The sequence below is a fragment of the Protopterus annectens genome, chromosome 11.part0 (genome assembly GCF_019279795.1).
Source record: "Protopterus annectens isolate FY-2018-M chromosome 11.part0, PAN1.0, whole genome shotgun sequence".
Lineage (NCBI taxonomy): Eukaryota > Metazoa > Chordata > Ceratodontiformes > Protopteridae > Protopterus > Protopterus annectens.
Window position 1 is genome coordinate 306,366,063 of NC_056745.1, and position 21,107 is coordinate 306,387,169.

The 21,107-nt window shown below is 34.3% G+C and overlaps 1 protein-coding gene across 1 annotated transcript in view; it reads left to right on the forward strand.

The window, feature by feature from the left end:
* The window catches only part of LOC122815360 (solute carrier organic anion transporter family member 1C1-like), a 536,466-nt gene that overhangs the window by 144,368 nt on the left and 370,991 nt on the right, over window positions 1–21,107 (forward strand). Inside the window, exon 4 of the mRNA XM_044087815.1 lies at window positions 19,161–19,293. Within this exon, the coding sequence (XP_043943750.1) occupies window positions 19,161–19,293 (133 nt within the window). The remainder of the gene's footprint in view (window positions 1–19,160; window positions 19,294–21,107) is intronic.

The window sequence follows — 21,107 nt, forward strand, 5'->3', positions numbered from 1 at the left end:
TCATTTCTGGACAAGGAACTAATATTAATATCTGCTTGGAAAAAATCACCCTTAAAATACAATCAAAGCCTGATAAGGTTTGACAATAATTATTCTTCCAGAATACTAGAACAAAGGAAAACGTCTGGCCAATAATAAAACTGTTGAAACAAAACAACATTAAAGCACAGCTGGCCTTTCCAGCCAAGATAAAAATATTTTTGCCAATGAGATGAGAACCTTTAATGACTTAGAAGAAGCTACTATATTCATCAAAAACAACAATATAGTGTCTATCCCAGAAGAAATGAAATGGATGGCCCCTACTCTTAAAAGAATAAAAGAAACAAATCCTTGGACTGATGCTAGAAGGAAGAAACAAAAAACTGATTCCAAGATAGCTGTCCCAAAAAAATAACTCTTACAACTATATCTCTCAGAATATCAACTGATATGGTACATCACTTGACATCTGTTTTTATTTAAAAAAAGGAGGGTTTCCTAAACAACTGAGAAACTATAATGATTTATTCAGAATGTTCAAAGAGTCCAATAATTCTTCACAAACAAAGGTAAGTCAAGATGGGTTACTATTTACATTATATATAAGCCAAACAAAGCAACATATAATACATACATAGAAATTTCTATTCCCCTGCTTGAACTCAATGAATACTTATCTTGTTCATTTTTCATTGATTTTACATATAATAATTTAAGTAATTAATTAACTAATTCAACAAGGTACCATTCATCAGAGTTCAGACTCAAATGTAACAATTTAACATCATATATAATAGCAGTAACAGTAGAGTGTTTTGAAAAAAAATGCTGTCATGGAGACTAATGCCTTCTTCAGTTAAAGTATGATTTAAAAATGTCATATATATCCTGGTTAAATAACAATAGCAAGCTCTTAGTGCAAATGTCATCATTATTCTATCTAAACATAGTTAATATCAATTATGGCAGGTATCATAGCCTCGAGTTCTGTTTGATCAATACTGCTATGGTGTGCGTGGATGCAGGCGTGTCTGGCAACTAGTACAAATGTCATTATTATTCTGTCTAAACATAGTTAATATCAATTATGGCAGGTATCATAGCCTTGAGTGCTGTTTGATTAAGCCTGACATGGTGTCTGTGGATGCAGATGTGTCTGGCAGCTGTTGTATGTTGCCATTTTCGTGTCTGGGAAGCTGTAGGTTATGGCTTGTGATCGAGGTTTAGTGATGCTTGTGTATTAGGAAGAGACATTTGGTGTTTTAGCCTGGATCCAGGGGAAGGGAGTGGATAAAACTGTGATTTGGGATATTTTGGAAGAGAATAGTTTGTTTATACATCTGCTGAGTGAGAGGTGGGACAGCTGGAAGAATGTGTTATCTCTTGTTGTGGCAGCTTGTTGGGAGGTTTTTTTTTTATCTGTTTGCTCTCCGTTTTTTTCCTGGCTGCTGCCTTGCTGAAAGTGAGGGAATTTAGACTTGAAGTTGCAGTGAAGTGAAGCTTTGCTTCAGGTGCATCGCGAGCCTCTGGTATACAGTACAGACACACTAACAGAAACAGACACTCCCGGGTTGCTATGGTAACGGAGACAGAGTGATGATAATGCTTAAAGGCTCTGAGGAGCCTTCGAGATGATTCTCGGCAATGAAGTTTTTGGTTTAAAAAATATATCTATAATAAAAGGGCTGTTTTAAACCACATGAACACATATTGATGGTCTCCCTACATTTTGTTTAGCTCATTAATTTGATTCTTGATAAAAAAAAAAAAAAAAATAAGCACAATTTTATATTCAAAATGTATTTTGGTCCAAACAGATTAAGGACTTACATAAGAGTGGAAGTCTGAATTATTGTGAAAGACTAAGAGCACTTGGTCTTGTGCAGTACCCTTTACAGTGGTCTGGGAGGTGAACTTGCTTGTACGTTTTGGGCATATGGGGATAGCTGATTCTAGGGGTGTTTGGTGTTGCTGGGAAGTGCTAGAGAGTCATCAGTTTTCCTTCATAGAAATATCTGTGGGAAAGGAAGGTGTGTTGAGCAGTTCACTGGCAGAATGTCCACTGCAAGGAACAGGCTGATAAAGTAGAACAGGACAAATATTGGTTTGGATATTTTAAGAACAGCCTGGAAACACACCACATGGACTAGTGAATAGTATTCTGGCAAAACTGGATGGGCACTGTTGCCCATGCTTGAAGTACTGATATGTGTGTATGTAAGGATAGAAATATACTTATAACAAATAAGAAACTAGAAGGGTCTCATAATTTAAAGTCTATGGACTATATAAACATGCTTGGAAGGAGCTAATAATAAGAATAAGCATTACAGCTTGTGGTCCCTCAAATAACTAAACAACAGCCAAAATACATAAATAAATAAAAACACACACACAATAGTTATGTAATATATGATTTTAGTAAATCTAGATACAAAATATATAATCGTCATATCAGATGAAGCAGTCTGCTGAATTTAGATATTAAAGGCAGATTTTAATAACATGGGCTTGTGTACAACACTACTGTCTTAACTTATCAGAAATGACATACACTATATTGAACATCAAGGGGAAGCATGATGATTTCCTTATATAAGTAAATATGCATGACAAGTCATGTAATTGCTTTAACTTGAATTGTAGTTTTTGTAGCCCATCTTGATCATATATAATACTTAAGCGGTTACCAAGGTAACAAATATTTTATACATGACATCAAACTGACAAAGCTGTGCAAGAGAAACAATAGAAGCCTGAACTTGAAATGTCACAGAATGTAACAATCATATTCTGAACAAGTAGTATTAAAATGACAATAGACACACAGTTTAATAACATGGCCTTGTGTATAATAACACTACTGTCTTAACTTGTCATAAATGACATACACTACATTGAACATCAAGGGGAAGCATTATGATTTTCTTAAATAATTAAATATGCATAACAAGTCATGTAATTGCTTTAACTTGAATTGTAGTTTTTGTAACCCATCTTGACCATATATAATACATAAGTGGTTACCAAGGTAACTAATGCTTTATACATGACATTAAACTGACAAAGTTGTTCAAGAGAAACAATAGAAGCCTGAACTTGAAATGTCACATAATGTAACAATCATATTCTCAACAAATAGTATTAAATTGACAATAGATACTCAGTTTAATAACATGGACTTGTGTATAAGAACACTACTGTTTTAACTTATTATAAATGACATACACTATATTGAACATCAAGGGGAAGCATGATGATTTTCTCATATAAGTAAATGTGCATAACAAGTCATAGAATTGCTTTAACTTGAATTGTGGTTTTGTAACCCATTTTGACCATACATAATACTTAAGCTTTTACCAAGGTAACAGTATATGCCATAACATGGCAATTTATAAATATGGAAAGGGAATTTGTAATCAAACACAATAAGTGATTTTTTTTTTGTTTTTAACCTATAATTTCACTCATGTTATAATAAGAAATGACAGATATGATAATCCTTATGTGTAGGAAATGGAGGGAAGAGGGATGCACTGATAATTAAAATGCACTAACTTTCATCAATGTTCATATAAAACAAACTTGATGCTTTAAGTAAGTTAGCAACAAACAAAGTGATTACATAAATGCTGGCAAACAATGAAATATAACTTCTGATATATCCAGTAAAATACATTGTATTATAAACATTAGGTATAAATATTATTACCATCTATATATATTAAGTAATACGTTTTGAAAGACTTCATCAATAAGAGTGAATATGTTAAATAACTGTGTGCTATAATCTTTTACTGAGGTTTTATATATGATACATCCTACTTTACTATGGTTGAATTGCTTGTCATCTATCTTTTATGTAAATAATCGCATATACAATAAGTAGACATTCATATTGTATTAGAATTCAGTTTAATCTACAATAGTACTATAGCTGTTCAAAATAATATCAATATTGCTTGTTCCTATTACAGATATTCTCCATATGATAATTCAATTTATGGAGCTCAGATGTTCTGGATTGTCAAGGTATGAGTGATAATCTGATGGACTTAGGTTTATCCAACAGATTAGGAATGATTTTCATTCCATGGCTAGTGCAAATCTTAATTTTGTTAAATTTATTAATTTAAATTTGTTATTTCACAAAAACATTTTAGTATGCCTGACCAAAACATTACTTTATTGGTAAACACTCAAAGTATAAAATGGTTAATTTCCTTTAAAAACTCAAACATATACTTTATAGTTATCAGAGGAAAATGTTTAATAGTCACAATAAAACAACAAATACATAGTCTAAATAACCTAAGATGGATTTAACTTTATTATCTTTAAATACCAATGACTTAAAAATTTCTAGCAAGAGATCAACTCTACTGAAATATTTAAAACTGCACAAAGCACAAATTGTCTTCCTTCAAGAAACTAATTTCAAAACAAATGACAATTACAAATGGAATCCAAAGGAATATATGATATTGGCACAATCCACTTATAAGACAAAGACAAAAGGGGCAACAATTTTATGGAAAACAAATGTGATTAACCCAGAAATAATTTATAAGTATGAAGATAAAGAAAGCCTTATGGCATTAGTAATAGTTAAATATAATAACAGAATATGGACCCTAGCCAATCTATACTAGTTCCCAGGCATTGGAACAGGAACTGTTAAAAACACTTGGATTTCATTTCCAATAATTAAAAAGGCAACTTAATATTAGGAGGAGATTTTAATTCTATATTTGATATTTCTGAAACTACAAATAAAAGACCGCTGCATACATCTGCTGTATGAAAAGCTTTAAACAAGTGGGTAGAATCATTTCATCTTGTCGATACTTTCAAATTTAAAGAAGATAAATCTTTGTTGTTTTCCCATCAAGATCACAGATTTGGTACCCAAACTAAAATAGATAAAATATTTGCTGCCCATGACTTACACTCTAAAATCATTACTTTCTCAATCACTCCCTGTCCCTTTTCAGACCACAATTCATCAATACTAAAACTTCAAAATGGGTACAACCCATTAATCTTTACCTCCAGAATTCCAGCATATATAACTAAAATTAAAGAGTTTAAACCCTGGTTATTATCTGAATTACAGTTCTTCTTAGATATTAATTACACCACTGAGATAAATAAAATAATGATATGGGACTCATTAAAAGCTTACATATATGGTAAAAAACTAACTTGGTATAAAAAAATCAGAGAATGGGATTCTGAATTATTAGATCTTCAATCCAAACTTTTGTCAGTAAAGGCTGAAAAAATAAAAATCATTTGCAGATGAAAAAGAAAGTAGAAGTATTAAACAATAAATACAATGAAATTCTAACACATAAAAGTCATTTAGCTTTGGAAAAACTAAAACTTAATACCTTGGCCACTTCTCCTAAATATCTACATAATTTATCCACAAGAATCAAAATACAATCAAAAGCTAATGACATTAAAATTATCTTCCATGAAAAGAAAGGAAAAAATGTCTTGGATATAGGTGACATTCTTGATACCTATAGAAATCACTATATTAAACATTTCCAAAAAGAAAATATACATATTGATCAATTAAATCTAGATGAAAAATGTTCTAATATTAAAAAAAAATACCAGAAAAATTAAAACAAGATCTGCAAGCACCCATATCCTATAAAAAAATTACAGATACAATAAAAGAGGGTAAAAATAATAAAGCTTCATGGTATAGATGGTATAATTATGGAAATATATAAACTTTTTCCTTCAAAGATACAACCCCTCTTCCATAAAACTCTATTATAAGTTCAGTCACAAGCTTTAATACCACCCTCCTGGAGATATTCCTTAATCACACCAATCCTAATGGAAAATGAATCCCCAAACCTTTGTACCTCGCATAGACCTATATCATTATTAAATAATGACTATAAGATATTTACGGCAATATTAACTAACAGAATGAAAATACCACTACCCAAAACAATAAATAACAATCAAACTGGATTTATATATTATAGACACAAACATGAGAATATTATAAGGATAATTTCTCTTATAGATTATGTTAATAAAGAAAATAAAGAAACATTCATAATTGGCTTAGATATAGAGAAAGCCTTTTATTCCCTAAATTGGGACTATTTATACAAAATCCTAATGTTATTTGAATTTCCTGCAGCCTTTGTTCATCTCCTAAAGAATATATATACAAATAATTTAGCGTATGTCAAGTTAAGTTGTTTTACCTCTGAATCTATACATATACAAAGGGCACTATACAAGGATGTCCCATGTCACCAATTCTATTTGCTCTGGCTATTGAAATATTGGCAGATTCAATTCATAACAATATAAAAATCAGAGGATTAGATGTTTATGAACAATACAATTCTAAAGTAATGCAATTTGCTGATGACATATTACTAACATTATCAAATACAAAAGAGACATTAGAAGAATTAGATATATTAATTGACAAATTTCACATGACTTCAGGACTCCATTTCAATAAATCAAAATCAACATTTTTATTTTTAAATAAGAACTGCAGACTAAGGGGGATCACAGCATAGGGAAACAAGAATTTGCCTTAAAATATCTAGGAATTGGGTTATGCAAGGATAATAATGAATTAGTTTAAAAAACTACAATAATATCAGCAACACAATTAAAATCACTGTGGAAAAAAATGGAACAAAATAATATTAACATTTGAAGATAGACTACAGTTAATAAAAATGGTTTTACTGTCCAAGATCCTATATATAGCCTTGGCAATACAACTGTTACCAGAAAGGAATATACTTAAAAAAATAAATTCATGCCTAATAAAATTTTTATGATTTCCCAAAAGAAAGAGAATAGCTTTAATACATCATATCAGACCATGGAAACAGGGAGGATTAAACTTTCCTGATACTGAAACTATATAAAAGCATCAGTATCTAAAACAATCTCAGATTTGACAAGTCCAAATTACTCTGCAAATTGGAAATAATTACTAACTGTAATATCAATAAATGAATTTGATTTACAAAAAAAACTCAAATAACAGATAAATACAATTTGCCATGGCACATATTATGTATTAGTATGCAATATAATATAACTAACCCCACTAAAACTCATATGATTAATTATTACATTGACTCATTTAGAAAAATTATTAATGCAAATATAGATTTAAAAATCTGGTTTGATATTTTAACATCATTTATAGTCACAAAGAACTTTCCACATAAAATATATAGAGAAATTATTAATTCCTGGGAACAGAAAGAATTTGTTTGTTGGTTCCAATGTATCAAAGAACTAAAAGTTTTAGATATGCAAGTAATAAGAAATCACGAAAAGCATGAGCTGGATGCCAGATAATCTAAAACTTATTGAACGCTTTCGTCAAAATTACATATGACTTCCTCAGAATAACAATGACACTCATTCACATCTTATTTATATTCTTAACACTAGTGTCCTTTTTATATACTATAACAGGTGCATCACCTATTCGCCCCCCCCCCCAATCATCTCATCACTTCTCAATATGAACCAATTCTTGGCAATAATGTCCAGAATCAGAGGGAATTGTGGGGTGTATGTGAAAATTAACCCGTTCTTGTAGGAAGCAGTTGTCAGAACACTGTTTTCCAATGGTGCACACAATCTAGAGATATCTAAACCTAACAAAGGGTAAAAATATCCTTCCACTCTCTTTTTAGTTACTTCTTCCAGTAACGGTTTCACAAAATTTTCAGGATACCCCCTCTTCATTAACATACTCAATAAAACATCCATTTTCTTATGACAATCCTCAATTTTACTAATCATACAGGCAAGTCTCACACCCTGCCCCTTGACCAGAGATCGTTTTTGGTGCTCTCAAAATGGAGAAGGGTGTTCGAGTATGTTGGCTTCCTGAAGATAGTTGAACAGAATTGATTATTAGCAAAGTCCTTGCAAATCTGTATATCTAAGTAACTAATGAGTTCAGTGTGTGTCTCCATTGTAAATTTCAAAAATGTAGTGCTAGAATTGAGAAACAATAAAAATTCTGACAACTGGTCCTGGTTACCATTCCAGACAATTAGGATGTCATCCAGGTATCGTCCATAAAATTTACAATGTGACATCTCTTCTGATGTAAAAGTTTTTGACAATTCCCACTGAGTCAAGACTATATTAGCAAAAATTGGTGCACAGGCTGCCCCCATTGCTATTCCCGACCTTTGTTTAAATAGATGTCCTTCAAAGGTCAAAAAACTATTCTCCAAAACTAATTCTATCAAGGTCCTAAGTTTAAGTATTTTTATATGTGAAAATGAGGTGTGCTAGCATAAAAAAATCATAAAACAACTCAATGCCCTCACTATGTGGAATGACATTAAATAAATCTTTAATGTCAATTGTAGTAAAGAATACTATAGAATTCTGGCTTAATTTTCTTCAAAAAGAGAGCGGGTTGGTAATGGATGAGAGAGGTGGACCTATTGACCAAGTTTTAGAATTTAAAGAACTATTATGGCAATTGAGGGTTAATGCCACCACTAGTCCAGGACTTAATGATATGGTCTCTCTTATCAGCTTTTTAAAATTAAAAGCAGATTTTCTTTTTTAGTGCTGATTATGACTGTTGTAATTTTGCATATACCATAAGTAAGATTATTATAATTAGCTGACAGAAGAAATTAGATTATGCACTGTACCATTTTTTGCATTTTTAATTAGCATTTTTATGCACAAGATTGATTAATTACCTTATAATAGTTTTCATAGGAGTTTATATATGTATATTAGTAGGTTTCAATATATTTTATATTTTTTTATGTAGTTTTTATGTATAAGGGAATCTGTTTCTTTAAATTTATACTTATTCATGAAGTATACCACAGATGGCTAATGTGTTAATTGATTGTATTATAAATAAGATGTGAATGAGTGTCATTGTTATTCTGAGGAAGTCATATGTAATTTTGACAAAAGCGCTCAATACATTTTATATTATCTGGCATCCAGCTCGTGCTTTTCGTGATTTCTTGTTATTTGGTACTTTTGTCTTTGTTTTGATATGCAAGTAATAAAAACAACATACAAAATTCCATAGCAGGACTGGCTAGCTTTACAGAGTATTCTGTCATATTCACAAGATTTAAGTAGAATAATTAACAATTCTTCATTTTAAAGAAATACCTAATTTTACAAAATACATATATGCAATCATATATAATGACTTTGACATGGGAAACAGTATTTCAAAATTTTACAAAATATTGATAAACTATAAAACAACACCCAAAACCTCATATTGGAAATATATAATAAAAGGACACTCAATACAGTTAACTGAAGATATTAAAACAAATATCTTATTATCGATAAAATATATATCCTTTACACAATACTGGAAAGTTTTTAATTGGAAATACTTGCACAGAGCATTCTTAACCCCAGACAGAATCAGTAAAATTAGTTCTTCCATAAAAGGAATATGTTGGAGATGTGAGCAAGTACATAATGCAGATTGGAACCACATTTTCTTTGATTGTGTTAAAATTAAGCCATTTTGGAATGGTATTAATAACTTTCTACAAGCTTTATATAATGAATCATTTTATTTAACTAAAGCTCTTGTATTATTAAATGTGAACAAAGGTCCTCATTTGAATAGGTCAAACATGTATCTAGTATGGACTATACTTGCAATTTCAAGAAAGTGTATAACAAGAAGATGGAATACAAACATAATACCAACTTTGGAAGACTTCTACAGCTTATTGAAGATCACAGCATTATTGGAAATTAAAATTAAAGAACTAAGAATTTATCCAAAGCCATTTATCAACAACCCTTGGGGAAAAGTCTTATCTTTGATTGACACTGTACAATAATTGATCAGACACTCTGATAATGGATTGGACATACTTATAAAGTAACTGTATACATTAAGATCTGTTATACTGTCAGGATGTAGTAATATAATGTAAATAGTGTACATAGTTATTTAAGATGTTAGGTATAAATACTATGGAATTCATTCAAATGTATTTGAAAAATAAAAAAAAATTTGAGAAAAAAAAAAAAGAAATCAAACACTGTTTCGTTGAGTGCTAATGCCCAAAAGTCAATACACTGAAACAACTTTCAGTGACAGTGGAGTTTTCATTTTCTGTGCTGTTGTGTGACTTCAGAATACTTGCAAACACCAGGGTGTAGTAATGTCCCCAATATGGAAGGTTAAGGGGGAGCTCCACTCTTCCAAAAAAGCCTTACTCTGGCATTTGATGAAAGTGGTTTTAATGTGTTGAATTGACATGATCCCTATGTATGCCTCAAAAAAATGGTAAACATTTTTTTACAAAAGTTCTTTCAAAATTTTGCAAATACGTCAACTTTTTGTATAAGACATTTATATATATATATATATATATATATATATATATATATATATATATATATATATATATATATGTGTGTGTGTGTGTGTGTGTGCCATTTTCAAGACTGATTATATCACATTGTTTGAATAAGTGACCTACTCAAAATACAGGGTAAGGGAACCAAACCAAGGACTAATGAACTAACCTTGTCGGCATCGTAAAGTCTTACTCCTCTATACTAAACTGACAGAGTTCTCTGTGTCAAATTAACAGGTAGCTAAGACTCACAAAGGCTTTTTTATCAAGGCACAAGCCAGAAATCCATTTTGCTTTATTTTGCACTATTAGGGAATGGCACTAGACGGTTGTTTTTCATAAATGTTCCTGCATTATCCCCATCGCATTACTAAATAAGACATAAGGTGTGAGCATCTTATTGTACCTTGCAAAACAGCATAGGGTAATGGAATGCTAATGGGCTCTTCAGTATATGGCACTTTTTCATCTCTTAGTTCTTAAATGAAAGGTACATGCATAGTATTGAGGAATGCATGGCACTAGTTTTCTGTGGACCTCAAATATAGTATACCCTCTCCTGCAAGAATATACATGATTTTCCTAGTTAAATAAATTTGTAGCAGGCAAGGTCCAATGCCATATGCAGTTTATGCATTATTATACCCCCCTTCATTACCACTTCAATGTTCTGAATTGTGGACTTACATCAATTGGTCAGTCCATGTTTTCTTAAGGTACATAGCAACATTGTATCACAGCAGTATGCAAATTGCACACATAATGGTGCTTCTTTCTGAACTGCACTGTGATGACATGTTAGGTTAGATGTAGCTCTCTGTACTTTAGTTCTGTGGTTCTTTTGGAGCAACTGTGGCATAAAGAAGTAGAATTCTTATTAAAATTCTCAGTAGACATTACAAGACACTTCATGCCAATAATCCTTGGCATTATCTTGTACTATGTGGCCAGGAGTTCTTTAAGAATTGCCAGCAGTGGCGCTATCAATAAAAAGAAAACACACACACACACGCACACACACACACGCACGCACACACACGCACACACACATGCACACACACGCACACACACGCACACACACACACACACGCACACACACGCATACACACACACACACACACACACACACGCACACACATGCATGCACACACACACACACACACACACACACACACACACACACACACACACACACACACACGTGTTAATAAACTTGTTAAATATTAAAAGATTCTTTTTTTCCTTTCTGGTGCCCTTGACCACATTTTACTGGCCCAGCTCCCCATTGCTCCATGCCCATTCTGGGTCTGGGTCTAGCAACTAATATCCTACCCTCACGGACTTACTCCAGTAACACCGAAGCTGGTCGTTGATCCCAGGGACATCCTGGGTGCTCAGCCATCTTTGCATCCATCTGTTTTTTTTTTCTTCTTCTTTTGAATGCCATAATCACTTTCATTTCTCATCCCATGCTCAGTGACTATGTCCAAGGGCAACTCCACACTTTGGAATGCTCCCTTTAGAAGCATCATCGTCAAATGCTCTTCCACCCTCGCATCCCTCCCTGCCACTCTGTCAGTCATTTGAGCTGCTAATAAACCCAGGGCTGCCTGGGCCATAGTTATGGCTTTATCCCTCTACCCCAATGGAACAGTCTAAAATTAAAGGATACTATATCTTCAAAAGATTAAAACGTATTCATTATTATACTTACCAAAAAAAAAAAAAAAAAAAAAGAAAAAAGAAAATTAGCTTCTGCCTAACCTTAGATTGGGAGCATTAATTACAACATAAGAACATGTAAGTCAATAACAGAAGGAACCACATGTTTACTGAGGTTTTCACTTTGTTGCAGCTTGCTCTGTGCAATAGCCCTCACCATCACTTTACTCACCCCTTCTACAATGCAGCCAGAGATAATGTTTAAGTTGTTTGTTCTATTCCACCTTATAGCATCAGCATGAAGAATGGGTGCTGCAAAGTAGTACTTACATCTTTATGTGTGTCTTTTCCAGTGGACCACTAATGACCCCTTCATTTTTCTATGTATTGATTAAAGCAAGACCACCCCTTTGTGCCCGAATTATGAGTCTAACAGTTTACTTTTTTCCAAATGCATATATCCCTTGTTTCTCCAGCTTTCCCTCATCTATACTTTTATACAAGCCATCTTGATGGCTTTTCTTTGCACTATTTCTCCCAACCAGATTTCCTTTTCTCTGAATTTGCTGCTGAATTGTATCTGGTCTGATCTCCCCTTTGCCTTTCCTACTCCATTCATTACCACTGTACCTTATGTTATGAATAGAGTCAGTATATTTTTGCCCCCACTACTACTCATATCTTGAGGATTTTAAGTAATACTTATTCCAGTACTGACCACTGTGGTGCACTGCTTATCTTGCTGTGCTCCTGGACATTATCCTATTACTACTATCCACTGATATCTGTTCATCCGGTGGATTTCTTATCTGCCGTACTGTTCTGGATACCCCACTTTTCCTTCTAGGGTTCCATCAGCATTCAGAGTGATACTGTACTGTAGGATTTTCTTCTGAAATCCAGAAAAATATACTCTCTGAATTCCTAGCGTCAGTCTCTGTAATTACCTAGTCATTAGACTGATTTAAAAATGAATGGCAGAACTCCATGGTTGTGAATACATGCAGGCTTTAATCTACTAAGCCATTTGCTGGCAGGCATGCAACCAGTCTATTGTTTACTACTTTCAGTTACTAGACTAACATGTGATATGAAGCTGCTCCACCTGTCGCTGCTTGATATTTTCTTTCTCCCCTTTTTGACAGAAGACCATCAATGTACTACTTTAGTCCAGAGATACTTTGACTCTCTCATGAGTTAAATTAAACAAGTTCAACACTGATTGACCTACCTTGAATTTTAAAGAATCTTGGGGTGGGTGTTAAGACATCCAGTCCCTGGACCTTGTCCATCTCAATCTATGTATTTCCCTTTTCTGTATTTGATATTCGTCCATCTGTATGTCTCATTGTCACTGTTCATTATTGAAAACTAACTAGACTTTAACTGTGGCACCATGTGTGTGCCATCAGGATATTTGGTTATGCAGCATACTAGATCTGAGAAACCTGGCAGTTGGGATGACATCATTTTCCCCTATTCCTTAGTCTAAAAGAGATTTCAGCTGTACTTTCCAACTTAATTAAATATATCATGACACCAAGAGCAAGCTATCAGTATCACCTTGCAGTGCAAGAGATCACAAATATTCTTTCCTTCTTTATGTTATCGTCACCCAGATGGTTAATTCTGGGTGACCTTAACATTTAGGTGGATGAGGAGTTTTTGAATCTTGATAAAGAATTTTCCTTTATTATGGAGAGAAATAGATTTGCTCATGCCATTATGTCCACAACTCATGTAAATGAGCATACATTGGACTTGGTGTTTCATGCAGGTGTGATGCTTAGTGACTTGGAGGTGGAACCAGTCACAGGGTCTGATCACATCCTCATTCACTACATGGCTTTCCCTCCACCTCTAGATCAGTATTTGATGGTTTGCAGGAACTTGAATCAAGTAATACCTGATTCATTGGTGTTCACTATCTATCACCAGTTGTAAGAGTTTAATACACAGGATATTTATGAAGCTGTTGATGTGTGAAACAATGCCTTGGTGTCCTCTCTCAATCTTTTAGCCACAAGATATGTATATTGTGCCATGTGAGCCATGGGACATCCTTGATCTCCATTATATGAGGTGAATGGGATGATGATTAGAGCAGAGATGGTGCCACACATGCCTACTGAAGGGCATGCTTCTGTTTGATAGCCATTATTCTGTCTACCAGGCCAAGGTAACCAAAATGAAATCTGCAGTTGCATCTTGGGAGATCTCAACAACAGCAAATCAATCACCAAGCCATCTTCTTTTGTTACCAGGAACTATTTGTCTGCTAAATAATATGAACATGCTGATATACTTTACATCTAGGCTTAACTTAAGCAGGTCTAGTGTTGTCTCAAGCATACTCTCAGGAGCATGCAGTGGTTCAGTTCAGTGTAAGATGTCTTGATCCTGGTCTGTATCTGAAATTATTGAGTGTGATGACTTAATTAAACTGGTCTCCAGTATGCACAAAACCAGCTGAGGACTAAATCCCTGTCCAACCAGGTGTATAACATCTTGCTTGGATGTCCTAGATGTAGTTCTTTATCAGACTACCTCCTTGTCCCACATATTTTAAGGAGGCTTTGGTTAGTCCTATTCTTAATAAGGTAGGGTCAGATGATGACAATATAGATAATTACAGACCTATTTCCAATTTCACTTTTGTCAGTAATGTCCTTGATAAGGTTATTTATACACATCTGGAATCTTGCCTTAGTATTAATGAAATTTCCAGTTTGGTTTTAAGTCTTAGTATAGTACTGAAACTGCTCCCACTAGAATATTTAAAGCAGAACTTTATGCAAAACATTTCTTTCCCCCAGAGTGTATTTTCTCCTTACATAATGATCATCTCCATATGTCTGCAATAAAAAAAAAAAAACTTCACTTAGTAGTTTCCTTCCCTGTGTGGCATGTCTATCCTGATTAGTTTCATTAGACCACACCATGTTGTGGCTTAATGAAATATCATTACATTTTATTTAGGTATGTGCCTCCCTTGCTCTTAGATGATCTCTCTTTTTTTGTTAAGGAAGGCATACATAGCAATGTATCTTTTGCTCTTTTGTGTTATTTCGTATTCAGGGGTGTCATAAAGCTATTCAGGCTAAAAAAAACAAAAATCACATCTTTTCTTTACTGTCTGTTGTTGCTGACAGATGCATCCTTTTCCTCCCCTTTTCTTGTATGAAGATGAAGAAGCCCAACTTCAGTAATTAACTGAACTTCACAAACCAGGAAATATAATACTCTGGCTGACCCAGGAAAGAAAGTAATTAGAAAGACAAGACCAGAAATTCACAAAAATTTACTTTTTAAAAGGATATTGTTATTTTAAGTTATATCTTTACATTTATGCAAGGTTGTTTTACAGACTGCGGAACACTTGTATAGGAAACAGATTCACAAGTCACTGCAAACCAATTGCTGTCACTTTTACCGAGGATTCTCAAACTTCCATTCTAAGTGCATAGACTTGTAATCTGATGATAGAAAGTAGAGCTCATCAGCTGTGCCTTAAAGTGAATTCTGAGCAAAAGTGTCTTTCCATGAAAAAAATCACATCAGGATGACTGCTCCTACAAGGGCACTTAGGATAAATACAATTAAAAATATGTGCTTATTGTACTGCAGGCAGGTTTGATTGTTTAGAAGTATATGACAAGATAAAAATAAACATTTTTTCAGTTTCTGCTAATAGTGGTCTTTTAATGATATAGCAACAAGAGATCAGTGATGTTATTTCATCTTGGACCTTTTCAGATCTCTCCTCAGTGTTTGACATGGTGGACTACCATATTTTCTCAATTGTTTGATCTACTATTGCAGTATCCCAAGTGTTGTATGACAGTGATTTGCCTTTTCTCACTAGTCATGCTCAGCAGGTTTTGTTCAGAGTTAATTTCTTCTCATTTTTCCTTCTGACATATGGAGTACCACAGGGATGAATTCTAGATTCATTGTTGTTTATCATGTATATGCTGCCACTAGGGAGATGTTATTCAAAGGACAGGTTTACATTTCCATTCTTACACTGATAGCATACAACGTTGCCTCTCTTTCCCTCAAGGTTCTACCGTAGCAGCTCTAAGGAAACTTGTCTTGGATTTTGAAATACATCCACAACTGGATGATTGATAATCAGTTAAAACTCAATACCAGCAAGACAACTGCAATGACAACTACTGCCACCATTTATAATTCTACTGCTCCTGTTTTGTCACCAGATATTACTTAGAGTGATGACAAACTGGAATGTGTGTCAAACATGCATAATCTGAGTGTGATATTTGAAGACTGGTTTACCCTTAAAGGCCATGTATCTGCCATGTTCAAATCATCTTATTATCTGAGGAATGTTTCCCTAAATTAAGCATCTATTTCCATCAGCTGCCTCACCTACTGTTTATTTACATCTGGACTACTACAATGCCCTTTACCTGGGTTGCCAGATGCTAAGCTTCACTGACTACAACTAGTGCAGAATTCTGCTACCTGGCTACTTCCTGGGGTATGTAGATATTACTATATCATGCCAATGCTATGGAGCTTGCACTGGTTACCTTTTTGGACTCATATCACCTATAAAATCCTCTTGTATATTATTTTGTCCTGGACGATTGCCCCTCTCTTATTTTTGGAAGCTTCTAAGCTGGTATTGGCTTTCTCTCCGTTGTCATTTCTTCAACCATGAATTATGGAGATTCTGAGTGTTTGTCTAAATATATCTAGGGTACATTATTTTTGCGATCCAATGGTCATGTCTTTAGAATCTTTTACTAGAGTGGCTTAGGCTTATCCGGATGATTGAGAGTTCAAGCATTTGCTCAGAACCTACCTTTTTAGCCTTGTGTAGGAGGTTTAGCCATATCCTTTTCTTAAGTTTATAATAATTGGTATGTATGACTTTAATGTTTCATCATTGTAACAGTACTCACATATAGGCACTTAAATACATGTGAACTTGACCCTTAATTTGCTTTTTTTTTGTCTGGTTGAGAGATATTATGTGCTCTATTACAACAAGAAATTAAATACAGAATTTGGGTGAATTAAACATTTGCTTTTTTCAAAGATGTTATATGGTAGTTGGGTCATCAGAAGTTACCTGCTAAAGATTCATTGTTTTCCAAATGTTCTGCTAAAAAAATATATACTTATGAGAAACTTGAAACAATTATACATGTTTCGTTCATTGCTTTGCTTGTCAACAGTTCTCCAAATAATCTATTAGCTTTTATATTGTAGTTTAATTTGCACATTTTTCAGATTTGAATTCTAATTTTATTTGTTATGAGGTAGTGCCATCTAAAATATTTACCAGAATCTGACCTGATTATCTAAATGTTTATCCACTGCAAAATATGGAATGTAGAATGCATTTGTATATCATACAATAAGAAATGGAATTCTGAAATGTGTTTTGAGAGTCATCATTTTGCATAATATTATAGTAAAAAAGTATGGTTATAAAATTATTAACTTTTGACTAATTTTATATTTTTGTGTTATTAATTTGCAATAAACAAAATATAACCTTATTATTTTTTTTTATAATTGCCATGATATCTTTTATATCCACCTAATCCACCTCCAGCTCAGGTAGACAAAACCTCAAGTTAACATCCCATCTGAAGGATGGAATGCTAAAGACTGCAGCACCGCCATGTAGCACTACATCACCAGAATTGGAAAATTAATCCAAGTGCTTGTTGATGAAGTAGTGTATGCTACACATTGAGCTATTAATATGGTTAATGATACAGGTTTTGTGAGGTGTGACTATGGTCGATGTCTAGCCTCATGCTGATTTAACTTATACTCTGTATCACACACTGACTCAGTGTCACATGAAAGATTTTGTTTCTGGCCTCCCTGCAGACCATCCTCCAGAGCTGCTATTTTTTGACCTGTAAAAAGGCTTTAAGCTCCTAATTTCTCCTTCTGAAGTTGGCTTTACTGAAATACTTGTCACTTGGTACCAGTGCAAACAATGCCAATGTAGGTCATTGTTGTGATCTGATGACTGCAAAACTAGTGTTTCTTTTTTTTTTACCACCAGTATATTAAATGGAGGATCTTTCTGCTGACTTATGTTAAGATCGGCATCCAAACTGTGTAAGTTGGAACTAAAGACATTTCAGAATTGAGCCACACTGGGGCTATCAGAAGAGGAAATACTATCTGCTTACCACATCTGAGGGCATTTGAAGTGAGATCAGTTATTTATAGTCTACAGATAGGGTCCACTGGAATTGTCCAAAATTAGAGTTTGTGGAGAAGGATTCACCAGATCTATTTAATACTTCTTGTTCATTAAAAATTACCTGACTAGAAAGGAAACATCTCCAACCCTCTTCAGTTTTGTGGATGGGGGGCCATATGCTCTATAACTAAAAACAAATTATGAGGGGAAAAGAACCCTGAGACAAGTTATATTTTGTTGAGGCAGACGTTTTTGATTGTCTACAAGATTCAGTGAACAGTATATGAGGAATCACAATTGTCAGATCTCACTGCAGGCACCTCTGTTTTTCCATTTCTATAGCAGAAGCACACTGGAATGGTCATTTATTTTTCAAAAGAAATTTGCTGTTGCATCAGTGACAATATTTCCTTCTGCTACCAAAACATGATTAAATTTCATTAAAGAGACAGTGTCCGTAGAACAGTCTGACCTGAATTTTGCATTCCATATTTATTATTCAGTTCTGCCATATGGGATACCTAATTTATATGAAAATTACATAGATTTGTATAATTAACTTATATCTCTGTGAGTAATGAAAGTTGGATCCTTAGGAATTAATTTTAGATTGCATGTTTGTTGATCTAAAAATGTATTAATATATTTGGAATTGAAATTTACAATAAACACAATTCATCGTAGTACAGATATCCAACATTATTTTGATTGTGCAAGGTTGTATACTGGTCATATTAAAGGAAAATTAAAAATAATTGCAAATAAAATCATAATGAGCTTTGTGGACATTTTTAATATGCTTTTTTTAGTCAGAGTATACATAATATTTGATTTTTAATGTTTCTAATAAATACTTGACATTTAACAGCAAACACTTTGTAATATAATAATAATGAACTATTATATTTTAGGGAATTTATTGCTGGTAGCATTTGTGAGCCATTTTGGAGCAAAGTTACACAGACCAAAGGTAATAGCTGCTGGGAGCTTTCTGATGGCAGCTGGAACATACCTTATGGCAATGCCTCACTTTCTGATGGGATGGTAAGTTCACACACTTTCTGAAAAATGTTATGTTTCTTAGGTCTTATGAGGGAAAGAACATGAAAATGTAAACATTTAACAATGACAGTGACATCAGGAACATGAAGCAGTGGAATGTAAGAAACTCAGAATTTGAAATAAATAAATGTCATTCCAAGCATTTTTCACTGGATAGCCAGGGGAGATTTGAACTACAATATTCGATGACTTCTGATTTTTAGATCACAGTTGTTAATCTGAATATAGTGGGTATTATTTCCTTACATCTGAGAAGAATCCATGTCAGGGACTTCCTGCTAGCTTCAGATATTTTTCAAGCAGTGAATGGTATCACCTATACCGAGCCAACAGATATTACCAATATACTGGCCAACAGATTCAGTGCCAACTTTACCCCTCCCCCCATGGGACCAGTCACAATACCAGCAGAATGTCAGGCACCTAGTATTACTGCTGCACAGGTTAAACAGCACTTCCAAGGACAAGAATACAGCTTCTATGGGACCTGACAATATCCCTGGCTGTGTTCTACATAAACTACAGAGTGAATTGGCACCTCACCTGTGTGCCCTATTCAATCACAACCTCACCTCTGGCTTTGTCCTTACCAAATGGCGCACTGCTACAGTCATCCCTCTCCACAAAGGAGAAGCAACTACAAACCCTGGGAACTATTGCCCCCATTAGCCTGACGAGTCTGATATGCAAAGCTATGGAATGCATCATCATGGACCTAATAAACAAGGATATAAGGAATCTCCAAACTCTGGATCCCACACAGTTTGGTTTTGTGAAGGGTAGATCATGCCTGCTCAACTTGGTCAACTTCATTGAGTCAGTCACTAAAGCTGTGGATGAAGGCAAGGTGGTTCATACAGCCAACCTTGATCTGGCCAAGGCCTTTGATACCATTCCCCACTCAGGAATCATAGAAAAACTCACTAAGCTAGGCATCAACCCCTATATCACTAGATGGATTGCAAACTGGCTCACAGGTATAACCCACAGTGTGAAAGTAGCTGACTCCAAGTCAGACTGCCAACTAGTCACGAGTGGAGTCTCACAAGGTATGGTCCTGGGTCCTCTCCTGTTTGGTATCTACTTCTCTGAAGTCCAGGCCAACACAAAGGGACTCTGGCTGACAAAGTTCACAGATGATTGCAAGTTGGGAGCTATTATTAACTCCTCGAGTGATGTTGACATCCTACAGAAAGACCAACAGCAAAGTAACCCTTGCAGGTACATGGCCCCAAAACACTGACAAGCAAATTCAAAAAACAACAGGCCAGCACTTAGTAGTGTAGAAAACATTGTCTATTTATTGCAACATGTCCTTCAAGGCAAAAAACAGACCATATTCGGCATTACACTGATGAAGGCTTAGTAAGTTTTATGCCGAAACCGGTCTGTTTTTTGCTTTGAAGGACATGTTGCAATAAATACAGGGCATTTTCTACACTACTGAGTGCTGGCCTGTTATTTTTTTAATTTGATCCTACAGAAAGGCCTCACTGAGACCAATGACTGGTGTCAGAACCATGGCCTTAAGCTCAATGCAAAAAATGTGTCTTCATTCCCTTTGGGAAAAACACGGTTCTCATGAATTACCACATTGATGGTAGTCCACTGAACACAGAAAGTGTTATGAGAGATCTGGAAACACAGGTTGACAGCAACCTTGCTTTTGAACACCACATTGCCACTGTGGTAAGAAATCCTTCTATGTGGCACATCTCATTACTAAGGGTTTTGCATCCAGGAAGAAAGAGGTCATTGTCTCCCTCTACTCTTCCCTCATTAGGCCAGTCATTGAG